Source organism: Typha latifolia, chromosome 4, assembly GCF_019914945.1.
Source record: "Typha latifolia isolate L0001 chromosome 4, TyphaL0001v2, whole genome shotgun sequence".
NCBI classification, from domain to species: Eukaryota; Viridiplantae; Streptophyta; class Magnoliopsida; order Poales; family Typhaceae; genus Typha; species Typha latifolia.
The window spans coordinates 14,092,310-14,105,769 of record NC_133089.1 but is presented as its reverse complement, the minus strand read 5'-3'; the positions used below and the strand labels follow the sequence as shown (position 1 = coordinate 14,105,769).

The following is a 13,460-nucleotide window of genomic DNA, read 5'->3' as shown; positions in this document are numbered from 1 at the left end:
ATCATATTAGATTTAAAAAAAAAGGACAAATAAATGACTGCTGATCTTTGCAAGAGTTGATGAAGGCTACAAATTGGAGTAAAATTTTTTTATCTACTTGGTTAAGTAGGAATTAGATGGAGAGGGAATCTTTAAGATTAACATGTAGCCACCTGGATCAGTGTTTAGGCAGGACAATATTCTCTGCCAACTCTCAAGTTAAGAGGCAATTTATGTACTTTCGTAAATAATGTTAAGGCAGCTTTAAATTTACTAAATCCTCTCCACCATTCGACAAACTCGAGTTTGTTTAATTGTATAATTATTCTCCATTAGAACAATAATTGAACTGTGACAAAGATGGATCGAATGAATAGTATTATTAAAAATATTGAATTGATGCTTAGTACGAATAATGTTAGTCTAAGGTATCAAAAGTTAGAGAAACTTGGGATGAGTTGATATAACGTGAACCATGCTGAGTTCATACTTTCATAAAATATTTTGTTCTTAGTGACAGGAAAAATTTCCTATGCCTAAATAATCGCATAACTCACTGCCATTACATGGTGTATCATTCATCCAAAGGCCCAAGTGTTTGATCGAGGTCTAGCCCACTTTAGAAATTTGATCTTAGTCCATACTTTGATCCCATTTATAATGTAATAATACATAATAAATGTGCTTAGCTACTCAAAATGTCTAAAAACATTTGCTAAAACTAGAGCTTCTATTGTAGGACTAGTTCTTTGTTTTTACCTGAACAAACAAACAACCAAGCAAGAGTTAACCTGAAGCATCATAACTCAAAATGCCAAACTGAATTTATTGTCTTTGAATTATTATGTCTCAGGGAAAAATTATAGTTTACCTTCATGTAGTTTGGCCCGGTTTGCTCCATTTCAACCTATTCAAATTTAAGTATTTAATCATCTATGGTTCAGACTAAACTATAAGTATTAGATTTTCCGTCATAACTAAGTTACTAAATGATCAAACTATTTCTATCATTTGAATATTTTCATCAAACAGTTACAGCTTGGTCTAGACTTTTAAAAAAAAAAATTAAAGTGTTTAAATTTGAAATATGTGAAGGTAAGTTGAAATCAGAACAAACTATATAAGATAAACTCCAATATACCTTTGATGTCTTATTAGATTAAGATTATGATATAGTCCATTGCCACATCAGAGATGATCTCTAATTGAAAGATCTAACCCTTGCCATCCAAGTTCTATTAGAGAGAAGCTGCTTTAGATCTCAAATCCCAACAAGAACCATGTGGTGGCATGCATGAGAGAGAGAGAGAGAGAGAGAGAGAAGGCTGACTAATGAAAAGTTAACCATGACAGCCTTTGAGATGCTCCCTTGAGAGAAGAAAGGTGTCAAGACTTTATTAAACATCTTCTAGTCTCTTATCTTTGTTGTCTATAATTTATGTTAGGAAACAAGTGCATATATATATATATATATATAGCATGTAAACATAGTAGTTATATACACCAACAGTACTCCTCCAATTTGAAAAAGTTGAGCATAAGCAAGTGCATAGGATGCATATTGGATCCAAGGCATGAAACACATGCATTGGATTCAATTCTCATCCTTGTCAATTTGAAACCTCATGCATTTTGTCTAGAATGTGACTGAACACAAACAAATTTTCTTTGACTAAATGCCATCTCACTTGACCTTATTTCACTTTGGCATGGGAGCAGGGAAATGACAATAAAAATACATTTGAAAGGACCTAAGATTTGGATCCATCTTTTAAGTGGTTATGTGAATGGAGGAGATGTGAGCAATAATTGAAGTGCCAGTTAGTTATCTCTTTTAGTAGGATTTGGATTTAGGGGCTTCTTCTTGTGCTTTCTCTTTGGATTCTTTGTCACAAAATTTGTTTCAGGAGTTTCAAATCAAGTGAAAGAGATTTTGACGTAAAATCTGATCAAAAGAGTCTATATAGATCATTTTCGCTGTGACTGCCACTGTAGCACAGTAGGAGAGAACGCTATCCTGCAATAAGAAAAAAAAAGTCACAGGATGAAATTCCCAGGAGAATTAAAGAAATTTTTTCTTACCAAGAAATCTTCTTCAGTTTAGATATCCAACTTATATATATTTACATTTTCATTTAATGAGCTACTTTCATGCAAAATACTTATTTATCCTATACGAATATAGTTCGGTCATTTTGCTATTTATTCATAGCGAAAACAATTCAACAATTATAATTTAGTCTGAACCACAGAAAAGAAAAAAAAAATTTAAACGTTTAAATTTGAAGCATAAAAAGATAGATAAAATGGAGCTAAACCACCTCTGCTCCTGGAATGTGTTTTAGTTTTTAGAGCTTTTTTCTACATTCCGGCCAAGAGATTCAGTCCTAGAATCTTCTCTCTCTGTGTGTGCAAGCTTAGTGTTCTCCCTTTGCATATATTCTTCTCTCTAGCCAGCCCATTTCTCCAATTCCTCTGTACTCTTTTCCTACTTGTATATCAAGTAAAAGCCCCACAAAAGAATCCCATAAACAATTCTTTTTAAATCTTTCCTAGCTACCCATCTATCCAGATCATGCAAACTACTTGTAAGATATTTGCCTCTCTCTTCCAAATAGCAACCCACTACTCTTAATTAACTCTATGGCATACAGTATAAGCCCAATTCTAAAAGACAAACATGAAACACCCCACTGCCAAAGCATTTTAGCCCCACTGATGTTGGAAAGAACCAGGGTGGCAGAGGATTACTAAAAGGATTTAGTACTTATATTAATCAAAGATTAACAAAATAACACTCTTTGCAAGTAAATTTCACTGGGAGAAAAATAAATATCTTTTTTGGTAAGTGTATTAATGATCTATATTATCTATACAAAATATTAACTTCCTGGATTATACTTGAGGCAAAAGTGATCTTGATTAAAATTAAAAGAATATTAGTTATGTTAGATAATCAGTTGACTCAAAAATTGAAGTTGTTAGGTATTAAATCAATAATGAATATCATGTCTTTAATACGTCTCATTATCTTTAATACAGCATGTGGATTATAACAGATAATAAGAGACGATGTAATTTATACTCTATGAGCTCTAGAAAAAATAGCTTTGAATATAGTGTTAGATAACTAATTGATTGAGAGTGACAATATATGTCATGACTTTCAAGATCAAATTAACTGAGATGAATTGATTGCATGCCTCCTGTTTAGTTATGCAGTGAAAAGATTGGAATCAGTTCACAGTACTCTCCATATTCACAGTTGAAGGAAAACCAACTCTTTGCTAATTAAAGTGGAACAGAGCTTATCTATCCCTTCCCCCAACCCCAAAGAGTGGGGACAAACAAAAGTTGGGAGTAAGTCCAGTAAACTGGTAAAGCTAAAGTGAAGCTTTTTCTGAGGTAAAGTAGAACTTTTATTGCTGGTACAAAAGTCACTGGAAAACAACACTGTCAAATCCAGTCTCTTTTCATCATCGCATGTCAAATGGGCCCTCTTCTTCTTCTTCTTCTTCTTGTTCTTCCTTCTTCTCCTCTCTCTCTCTCTCTCTCTCTCTCTCTCTCTCTCTCTCTCTCTCCTTTGATATATTTCCATCTCCTTAGCTTTCGCCCACTCTCAGAATTCATCTAATCATCTTTGAATCCAATGGCGTGCAATGGAATGACCTCCTCCTCCACCTCTTTCTTGCCTCCAAACTTTATACTACAGATGCAAACAGCACAAGAAGAAGAACACCAGCATCCTATTCCTCTCAACTCTCTCCTTACCACCACCACCACCACCCCATGCAACAATCTCCATGACTTCAGAGGTGAGCAAGAACCAAATTATATAATTAACAAGCTAGTTAACAGCCCAAGTTCTTAATTGCTTGAGAATTTTGCATGACCCACTTGGCTTCCACTTGGTTTTGTCTGGCGCAGGCATGGCTCCGTTGCTGGGGAAGAGATCCATGTCCTTCTCCGGGATCGAAGCCTGCGAGGAGATGAACGCCGACGACGACTTCTCCGACAGCTGCTCGCAGATAGGGGAGAAGAAGAGGCGGCTCAACATAGAGCAGGTGAGGACTCTGGAGAAGAACTTTGAGCTGGGCAACAAGCTTGAGCCTGAGAGAAAAATGCAGTTGGCCAAAGCACTTGGGCTGCAACCAAGGCAGGTTGCCATTTGGTTCCAGAATCGAAGAGCAAGGTGGAAGACCAAGCAATTGGAGAAAGACTATGATGTGCTTAAGAGACACTTTGAGGCCACCAAGTCTGAGAACGATGCTTTGCAAGCCCAGAACAAGAAGCTCCAAGCTGAGGTCATTTATTTACTACTACTACTACTAGTACTAAAATTGCTTCTATGGTGTTGTGCAAAGTTTCTGGGCATGATTGATTGTTTTGAGTTTTTTGAGGAAGATACTAGCATGTAGACTGATTATGCTTACCTTTATTAATGATTGGGTACATCATGGGCTCTCTGATTAGATGCCTTTCCATGTCCCCCTTTTCTTTTTCTTTTTTTTTTCTTTTTTTTCCTTTTTGTTTTAGGAAATATATCCTCTTTGCACTAAAAAAAAAATTAAACTTTTTTATTTAATTGTTATGAGGACTGAAACCAATTCATGAATTTTCTTTCTTTCTTTCTTTCTTTCTTTCTTCAGATATTGGCTCTTAAAGGCAGAGAAGCATCTGAACTCATCAACCTCAACAAAGAGACTGAAGCTTCTTGCAGCAATGGAAGTGAGAATAGCTCAGAGATCAACTTGGATGCGTCGAGGACCATCGAGAGCCCCATAAATCCTCACCAAAGTATACATTTCTATCCGTCAATGAGAGGATCAGACATTGAGCACCTCCTTCAGGCCTCCTCCAGTCCAGGGATCAATTGCCCCAAGATTGAAAACGGCGTCGTCGCCGACGGAAACTTTAGCAACTTATTGTGCACCATGGAAGAACAACCATCCTTCTGGCCATGGCCAGATCAGAATAACTTCCATTAGTTCTGAATTCTATCTACTTAAATCTTTTCTAATTTTTTTTTTAAATTTACCCAGATTGCTTGAAATAATAGTATGTGATGAGATTAAATCTATATAGGCATTACTAGATGGTTCTTGCCCTTTGTTCATACACTAAACAATGTGTATCTGTTCATGGTTCCGTAGAAGCTCAAAAAGCTAACTTGGTTGGAGATAGCAGAAGGGAATATAGAAGTAGGCAATCTACTTACACTTTGATAATGACTACTGTAGGGACCCATGAGTTAACAACTCCTTTCTTTTTAATAGCTTCCATTTTTTTTTAATCATGAGCAAGTAGTCTAATTACAATAAACCCTTCAGTAAAAAAAATCACTAAATATTAATTCTAAGATCAATTAAACGCATGACCTCCGTCATAGATTTATAAGGACTGAACAGACTGCATCTTTTAATCTCTGTTTTTTTAACTACAAGAAAAGTCACAAGTATAGACTGTAATTTTCACTTCAGGTTCTCTAGTCCAATATCACTATCCTTTTAAGAAAAACTTACTGAGAGAGAGTGATAGGAAGAGAGATTATAAGAATGAGGAAGAGTACAAAGATGAGTGATGAGGAAGGAAATAAAAGAATTGAAAAAAAAAAAGCAGAGAAGGACATTGGAGGGGGTGGCAAGAAAACAAAGGTGCATGAAAAGGGGTAAGTCCTTAGTTCTGGTAGTAATTCTCTACTGGCAAGGGAAAGTAAAAGCCTCACCCCTTTAGCCTAGCAAAGTAGAAAAACAACACTAGCTTTCAAGATAAGATAGACATGTGACACCACTGCTACCCAGGATGGTACAAACTTTTCTGATGGTGATGCACAACAGCACAAGATAGATAGCATCCATTCCAAAACAATGCTGCTTTGGCATACTAAGTTTGCCTTTGCCAAGGCAACACTACTTGCCACATAAATTTCTCTGACCCATTGAATTTTCTGAATTATTAACAACCAATTGATCTAGTTTACAATGAGCTTCAGATCTGAAAAATCTTGTGCTGGATAATGCTTATTATGCCATGTTTTTTTTTCATAGAAAATTTCCCTTACCTTATTATGTCAATATCTCTCATGGGGAAATTTGTACATTTTTATTCATCAAAAGAAAAAAAAAACACCAAATACCAAAGTGAACTCTTTTTTTGCTTTGTTATTTTTTTAAATTTTTGAGACTACAAGTCATAAAAACATGCCATGGTGCTCTGTTCAGGGGAATCAGATGGGTGGGCAGAGCACTCACAAGCACACTCATCTCTGTCCCTTGCCATTGCTTACTCTGAGGACGCCAGCGCATTTGGACTACATATGTGAGCCCACATCTCTTGTTTCTTTGACATGTCCATGCAGAGATTACCTTCCCATCTTTATCCCTCCCTAATTACTCCAGAAAACTACAACATTGTTATCTTGGTAAACCTCTCCTTCCTCTGATTCCTACTGAATTTTACTTCGTAATAAATTGATTTTTTTTTTTTAAAAAGGGAATTCTATGTAGTCAACCCTTCCAGCATAGCAAAAAAAATTAAAAAAAATGATAATAAAGCAAGGATCAAGTGTGGAAGCTGATGTCTTTACCAATGGTTTTGAAAAAGGCTGAGCAAATAATAGTGTTTGGATCCATAAAAAGCTAAGTGTTGTCCATAGATGAAGTCTATTCGATCTCCCCTGCATGGCCAGGGGCATTTTGATCCATGTGGGGACATAGTAGCCAAGAAAAATATCTCTGTTGTAATTGATGGAATAAAAGTCACCATTATCTAACATTGATGAGTTATCATAGTAAGTAGAATAGGAGGTTATAAATTAGAATTTGACTACTTTATATATATATATATATATATATATATATATATATTTTCTATTATACCAATATCACATGGCCAGAATCATATAGTAGTTAGCCAGAACCAAGCAATGCTGCATTTGGTAGTTATACTTCAATTTTATAACAAAAAAAAGTCAAATCATTCTGGCAAAATCTAAGATAAATTCATTTTTCTATATTAAACTCTGTTTGCCATACAACAATTTTATTTATTTATTTATCAATTATTTTTATTGTCCACTCACGTGTACATAGCATCAAAGTTCCATATGATTGGAGAAAGGGAATTAAAATACACATCAAACTCCATGGTGTATGAGTTTTAATAATCTTTGAAGTAGTTGTTATGACTTCAGATATGTTAATATGCTGTTCATGTGTTGCCAACTATGCCTCATCATACTCTTGCTAAAATTTATGGCCATCATATACTGGCTTTGTACAAACAATAGGTAGTTTAGGGTGATGCACATGGCTTTAAGCATGTGTTATGCATGATGGTAGGACATGCTTATGTGTAATACTTGGAATATATTGTTGAATTTAGTACAAAGAAAGCATTAAAATTACACTTAACTTACACATGGAATAAGACTATGATAAACTTTTTTAAGTTCATGCACACTTTGGAATTCATGTTATTATGATTTATATATATATAGAGAGAGAGAGAGAGAGATAGAGAGAGAGAGAGAGAGAGAGAGAGAGAGAGAGAGAGAGAGAGAGAGTCCATAGGCTAGACATAATTTGATATATAGATTAGATATATGAGTCAACTTTTCTAAGAAATGGATCACAAATAAGCTAATTATACTGTGACTTTTCTAAAAGCCCACGAGTGAGTTGATGTATTTTGAGATGTTGTATTTGTACAAATAGTGTACAATATGAAAATAACATCAAACACCAAATACTCTTCACATTCCTCTCCAAATTATTACATTAACTTCATATTTTAATATTTTTTTTCCTTCTCACGAAGAGTTTAGAAAAAAAAAAAGAATACATCATACGAGAACTCTTGAGACGCTTTAAGAGATCCATAAATCAAATAATTATCTTAAAATATATATACATCACTAATAGAATTTTAACTTATATAAAAATAAATGGTATTGATTAAATATCATTTTGTAATTGAAAGCGTATATTTTGTAACCCTTTACATATAATTTACATATATAACACGCTATACTTTTATTAGATTTTTATCCGTATCTTAGCAAAATTGAAATCGTGCTTTTATATAATCTATTTTTATTTTATTATGGCGAAATGGGTAAAAGATATTAGAAAGTGTAATTCGGAAAATAAGGAGCCTACGGCCGTCAATATTATAACTAAAGAGTTTTTTTTCACACAAATTGCGATTTGTTAGAAAAAAATAAATAAAAAATAAATAAAAACTCCTCCTTCTCCACCTTAGTGGGCTGGACTTGGGCCATACAAAGTCACAAATTAATTCTAACCGTTTCAATTTAGTTATTTAATATGGACGGATTTGATAATAGAAAAAATTGTAAGGTGTTAAAAGTGATTTTACGCCTAACTTATGTCACTCTCTGTTCTCGGGCAAAGCCGAAGTCCGTCGGATAGTCGGATAGCATTCGGAGCTCCAGGACAAAGCCGAGGTATTATCTTAAACCCTAGCTTCGCTTCCGATTAGATTGCTGAGAACCTTAATCCTTTCTCGCTGGGAAATGAATCAAATCTTTTCTCAGTTCAGATTAGATAGTTGTTTGGATTATTGAGAGTGAGTAATGGCAACTGGAGATAGTGGAATTATATTCGATGATTTCTAATGAGATTTATTCAATTGATACCCTGAAAGGCAGGGAAGACTGGCAACTGAATGAATCGTTCTGGTTTATGATTTTTGAAATGCTGCTTGTTTGATCTTTTATTTTCCAGAATTTTGACAAGAATGCTTGTAAGAGCTTTAATTTATGATTATCTATGCTTCCAATCTGATTATTATCGCCTGCCATTTGGTATTTTGAGATAGCAATCGATGACTAGGCATAGAACATTTGAGAAACTGGAGAATAGCATATATGCGGGATTATATCAATATTTAGGATTGGTATCTTGTTGAATGGCGCTAGATTTGTCAAACTTCTATTCTTTCCAAGGAAGTGGATCTCTACCTAGGAAATGGTTGATTAGATATCATCAGAAAATAAAATTGTGTTTGTCTTTGATATTACAGATTCGATACGGCTTAAATAGGGAGAAGTGAAACTTGATCTGCATAATAGAGACTGTCAGCAATGCTCATAAAAGTACTCACATTATGTGAGTGGCCAAACAACGGCTAGCATTGGCTTTTAGGTTGTTCTGCGAGGCGGCGAAACTATGTTTTAGTTGCACAAACCATGGGTCCAAATTTGACAAAATAAGTGTTTGTTTGAAACATAGGTTAGTATACTTCAAGTCTGATTCAGCCATACCTTGTGATCATTTGATTTCAACTTTATTTCTCGATCACTATCCGATAATGACACCATTTATTTGTTGCAATTAAAGCTTTACACCTACCGTGCAATCTATTCTGAGAAATGATCCTCTAGCAATTAGCATATTTATATACTGCATTATCAGCACAGCTAGGAAATGCATCCTTATGTTGTTCTTGGCACAAAGAAATGAATAACTCACAAGCGTATTATAGAGAAGGAGCTCAAGGGATTTGGCATAATGTAATTGTGGCGATACATCAATTGTTCGATTCTATGCCACATTCCCCCTTTATTTGGTGCCGAATAAGATGTATAATTAACAAAAGTCAGATGCATCCATTTCATCCTTACGCTTACATCTGCCAACTAATTGCACTTGCATACTAAGATTCTTTGTAGTTTGATGCTTTCTATCCTAACTAAATAACTGCTGTTCTTATATCCTTCTTACCTTTTTTAGGAAGTATCGAAGTGAAGCCTCTTACCTTTGCTATATTGTGGGGTTTCAGACAACGTATTCCATTAATTTGGAACTTCTAGTAGTGCGAAATGTTTCTCTTATGTTTGAAAAAATGTAATGCTATCCACGGTTGCACACATTTGGACCTTGAGACAGTTGGTATTTAGTAACTTATTGTGTATATTATTGGATCATAATGCTGATAGCTCTGTTTGCATTGTGGCACTGCTGATGACCTCATAGATGCTAATGCGGCTAGTGGAATTTATATGCCACACATCTAGCATGTGAACAAGATAGATTAAATAATAGTCAAAGAACTGGTGATCCTTGTCAAGCTAACCTATGCTGTGGTGATAATTCTCTCTGTCATGGATTCTAGTTAAATAAATTGCTGTCAACTATAGGAAAGTTTGTGTTGCAGTTTGTTGGAGATTGAAATTTCTTTCTTTGTTTGGCATGTCAATTTGACTCGCAGGTGCACAAAAGTTGTGCCTAGTTTCCAGGAAAGAGATGTTGAAGACTTAGTTGAAACAATTGAATTGGTGTAACTTTATATCATTTCCTCTTAAATTTGGATTACTACACTAATTTGGGGTTCATGAGCACACATTGCAAGGATGAAAGAAAAAAAAAACCTTCATCATTAATTTTAATGGCTATCCATGGCAAATATTACACAAAAATCCATGCATCGTTGTTTGGAAATATCAGGATCTAGTTTGGCGTTCTATATGTTAAATAGTTTTCTTGCTGTCGTAATGCCAACTTAGATCTTTCAAAGTGGAATGGTCTCTGTCCATGGCTGTGCCAATTGAGAGCTTCGTCACGTTGGTGGCGTGTGGACTTTTCTCATAGAATCAACAAAATCTCCGTGTGCCGTCAAAAAGGATAAGTTCCGTGTCTAGGTGGCAATCCATGAAACACCAAACGATAGACCTGACCAAGTACATAGGTCCACTCTTAATTTGAATAATAATAATATTATTATTATTAATCTTTCAATATATATATATATATTTGTGACAAGTAACAAACAGAAGAGGAAATCCATGTAGATATATTATTTATAATCACGCAAACCAAAACCCCAAAAGCCAAAGAGTCCACACAATACAACTGTTGAACAGAGTTTTTCTTTGTTCTTCTTCCTCTTTTTATCTCTCTCTCTCTCTCTCTCTCTCTCTCTCTCTCTCTCTCTCTCTCTCTCTCTCTCTCTCTCTCTCTCTCCTTTATGATGGAAAGGAAGCCACATTTCATGCTCCTATACAACACTGGAAGTAGCTCATAAACTTCTTCCTACCCTGCGAGAAAGAAATAGAGATCCAACTAAAGAAGTTAATAAATAAATAATACTAGAAGCAAGCAGACAACTATTCAATTAAGAGAAGTGGAAAGTGGGCACCACGTAAAGCTACGATCCCTAAATTGTTATGGAGTTCCATCCATCATGCACTAATGATAGCTATTATTTACGAATGATTTAATCTCATTATAATTCAATTTAAACCTAGTTATCTATATAAAATCTTAAATAAACAAATAAATATCTAGGCCTAGTTAATTAGAGATTAATTAGGACAGCAACCGTCCTTATCTATCCCAGTATAATACAGCCTGTCGACTGTGTCTGTGCGTGTCCTTTGGACACGAGAAAGCACTGGATATGGGTTAAGATTCGCCTGTCTCATCGTCATCAACCCCCCCAACTAAATTCCAATTACTTCGTCGGATTTACGGAAATGCCCCGGGGAGTTCATTTGCAAAAAAAAGAAAAGGACAAATTTATCCTTGCTTTCTCGTAGCTAGGAAAAGTGAAAAGGGGGGGAGGGAGGGGGGGGGGGGGGGTTACCGTGGGCGAGTGGTCGCGATGGAGCGGACGGCGGTGGTCGGCTTCATCGGCGGCGTGGGTGTCGATCGGACGGTTGTTGAGGTCGTCCTCGTTGCCGAGGCTGGCACGGGAGAGCTCCTTCTTGTGCAGCTTCCGCATCTCGCGAATCTTGGAGAAGTCCATGGAGTAGTCCGGCACGCCGTTCTTCATGTCCCAGTCCCCGAAAGCCGGCACCGACATCCACCCCTTCCCCTGTATACACACCCGTCGCCAGAAAGATTAATCACCCGCATCTTTTCTTTTCACATAAAACACCTCGAGAAAAAAAAAATTAGTTAAATCTCAAACCTCTTTGCTGTTCTCCATTGATTTTTCTTTTGTTTTTCCCTTGAAGCCCTGGGAACTCACTATAACTTTGTAATCTTCTTCTTCCTCTTCTTCTTCTTCTTCCAGTAAAGGAGATGAGATGGAGAGTTTTGATGACCAGGAGAGAGAGAGAGAGAGCAAAAGCAACAAGATGACTCTATTTTATATAGGCAAGGAAAAAGTTAAACGTCCTCCTTTGTGTCCTCTAATCAAGATATTAGCATCACCAGTAAAGTGGCTAATAATTACTTTAAGATTAACAAATTAATATGCCCGCTGGATTTCGAACTCGCAGGATTGACTAATAAATTATTAAAGAACAACAGTGGTTTATATTCTGACAACAATCTTTACGTCCAGATGCTTGGTTGCTAAAGAAAATGAATAAAAAATAAGTACTTATTTTTAATAACTTTTTAATTGTAAAATAAATTAAGGAAATAATTTCCTTATCTAACAAAAATAGTTTTATCTTTTCTTTTTAACATTTTTTTTTCTTGTAAACCAAAAGCTCAATGTTAACTATCTCATATCTTGATTTACGTATATAGTGAATTAAAAAATTAAAATACTTTGTCTGGTGGATTCTTATAACTCTTTTAGGTAGTGGATGAAGTAACCTGTTGGACTTTTTTGTTGATTAGGGCCCTCCAAGTAATGCCGAGTCACAAACAAGAGAAGGTAGTGACGATAGCGCCGTGGTGGGCTGGTGGCAGTGCAAGAAGATAGTCTTCAATTTTGAGTCTTTTACAGAAACAGAAAAAACGCTTATCATTCTCAATCTACTATATAATATTTTATTATTTAACTCTTACAATTTTATTTTAATACCTTAAAAATATATTGAGTTAATTTTTTAACTGTTAAAAGTTTCTAAAATACTCCTTATTTGATTTTAAAATATATTTTTCAACTTTTTAATATGGTAATATAACAGTTTTTATAATAAAAAAAACTGATGGCACAGTGTGTTTTAGATATTTTAAGCAAACGGTAAGGTGTGGATAACAACGAAGGAAAACAAATTTTCTCTTTATTATTTTTTTTTTTTTGACGGAAGATGGTATGAATATTGGGCTAGGTCGAAAAATTCGATTAGAATTTGGGCCAGACTTGGGCTTGGGCTTGGGCTTGGGCTTGAGTTTGTCTAAAAATATGATGGCTTTTCTGTAAATATGTCAACAAAAAAAAAAGAAATTCTTTTTATAGCAATTTCTATCACCGGTTGTTTCTCCGATCAGGATTAAGATTATTCAATCCCCATCCCCGTATCCGTCCAATGTGGGATTCTTCCCTGCAATTCCAAGTATTGTAAAGCTTAAAAATCATCGAATCCCTCTTCTTGATGATCTTTGCGGATGTCTCCTTGAAATGAACGGAAACGAACTGAGACATTCATCTATACTCTTATTTTTCCTTCCCCCCTTTTTTCAATATGAAATGCATTTAGAAAATATCTCTATCAAGCTCGGCTTGGCTCGATAGAGATATTTTCTCAGCTAGAGCCTAGAGCTGGGCTCTTGAAACGA

At 35.3% G+C, this 13,460-nt stretch overlaps 2 protein-coding genes and 1 long non-coding RNA gene across 3 annotated transcripts; 2 read left to right on the top strand and 1 right to left on the bottom strand.

The window, feature by feature from the left end:
• The first annotated feature begins 3,442 nt into the window (after window positions 1-3,442).
• Window positions 3,443-5,107, top strand: LOC140785606 (homeobox-leucine zipper protein HOX21-like). Its single transcript, XM_073133530.1, has 3 exons — window positions 3,443-3,794; window positions 3,907-4,283; window positions 4,629-5,107. The coding sequence occupies exons 1-3, from the start codon at window positions 3,629-3,631 to the stop codon at window positions 4,965-4,967; spliced, it is 882 nt and encodes a 293-aa protein (XP_072989631.1). The 5' UTR covers window positions 3,443-3,628; the 3' UTR covers window positions 4,968-5,107.
• A 3,277-nt stretch (window positions 5,108-8,384) lies between these two features.
• On the top strand, window positions 8,385-9,959 carry LOC140787159 (uncharacterized). Its single transcript, XR_012108764.1, has 2 exons — window positions 8,385-8,446; window positions 9,735-9,959. It is a non-coding gene; the product is annotated as an uncharacterized lncRNA (long non-coding RNA).
• Window positions 9,960-10,773: 814 nt separating this feature from the next.
• LOC140786776 (uncharacterized) lies at window positions 10,774-12,208 on the bottom strand. Its single transcript, XM_073135421.1, has 3 exons — window positions 11,914-12,208; window positions 11,587-11,817; window positions 10,774-11,038 (listed from the first exon to the last, which is right to left on the bottom strand). Exons 1-3 carry the CDS (start codon window positions 11,929-11,931, stop codon window positions 10,991-10,993), a joined length of 297 nt encoding a protein of 98 aa, XP_072991522.1. The 5' UTR covers window positions 11,932-12,208; the 3' UTR covers window positions 10,774-10,990.
• Between the last annotated feature and the right edge of the window lie 1,252 nt (window positions 12,209-13,460).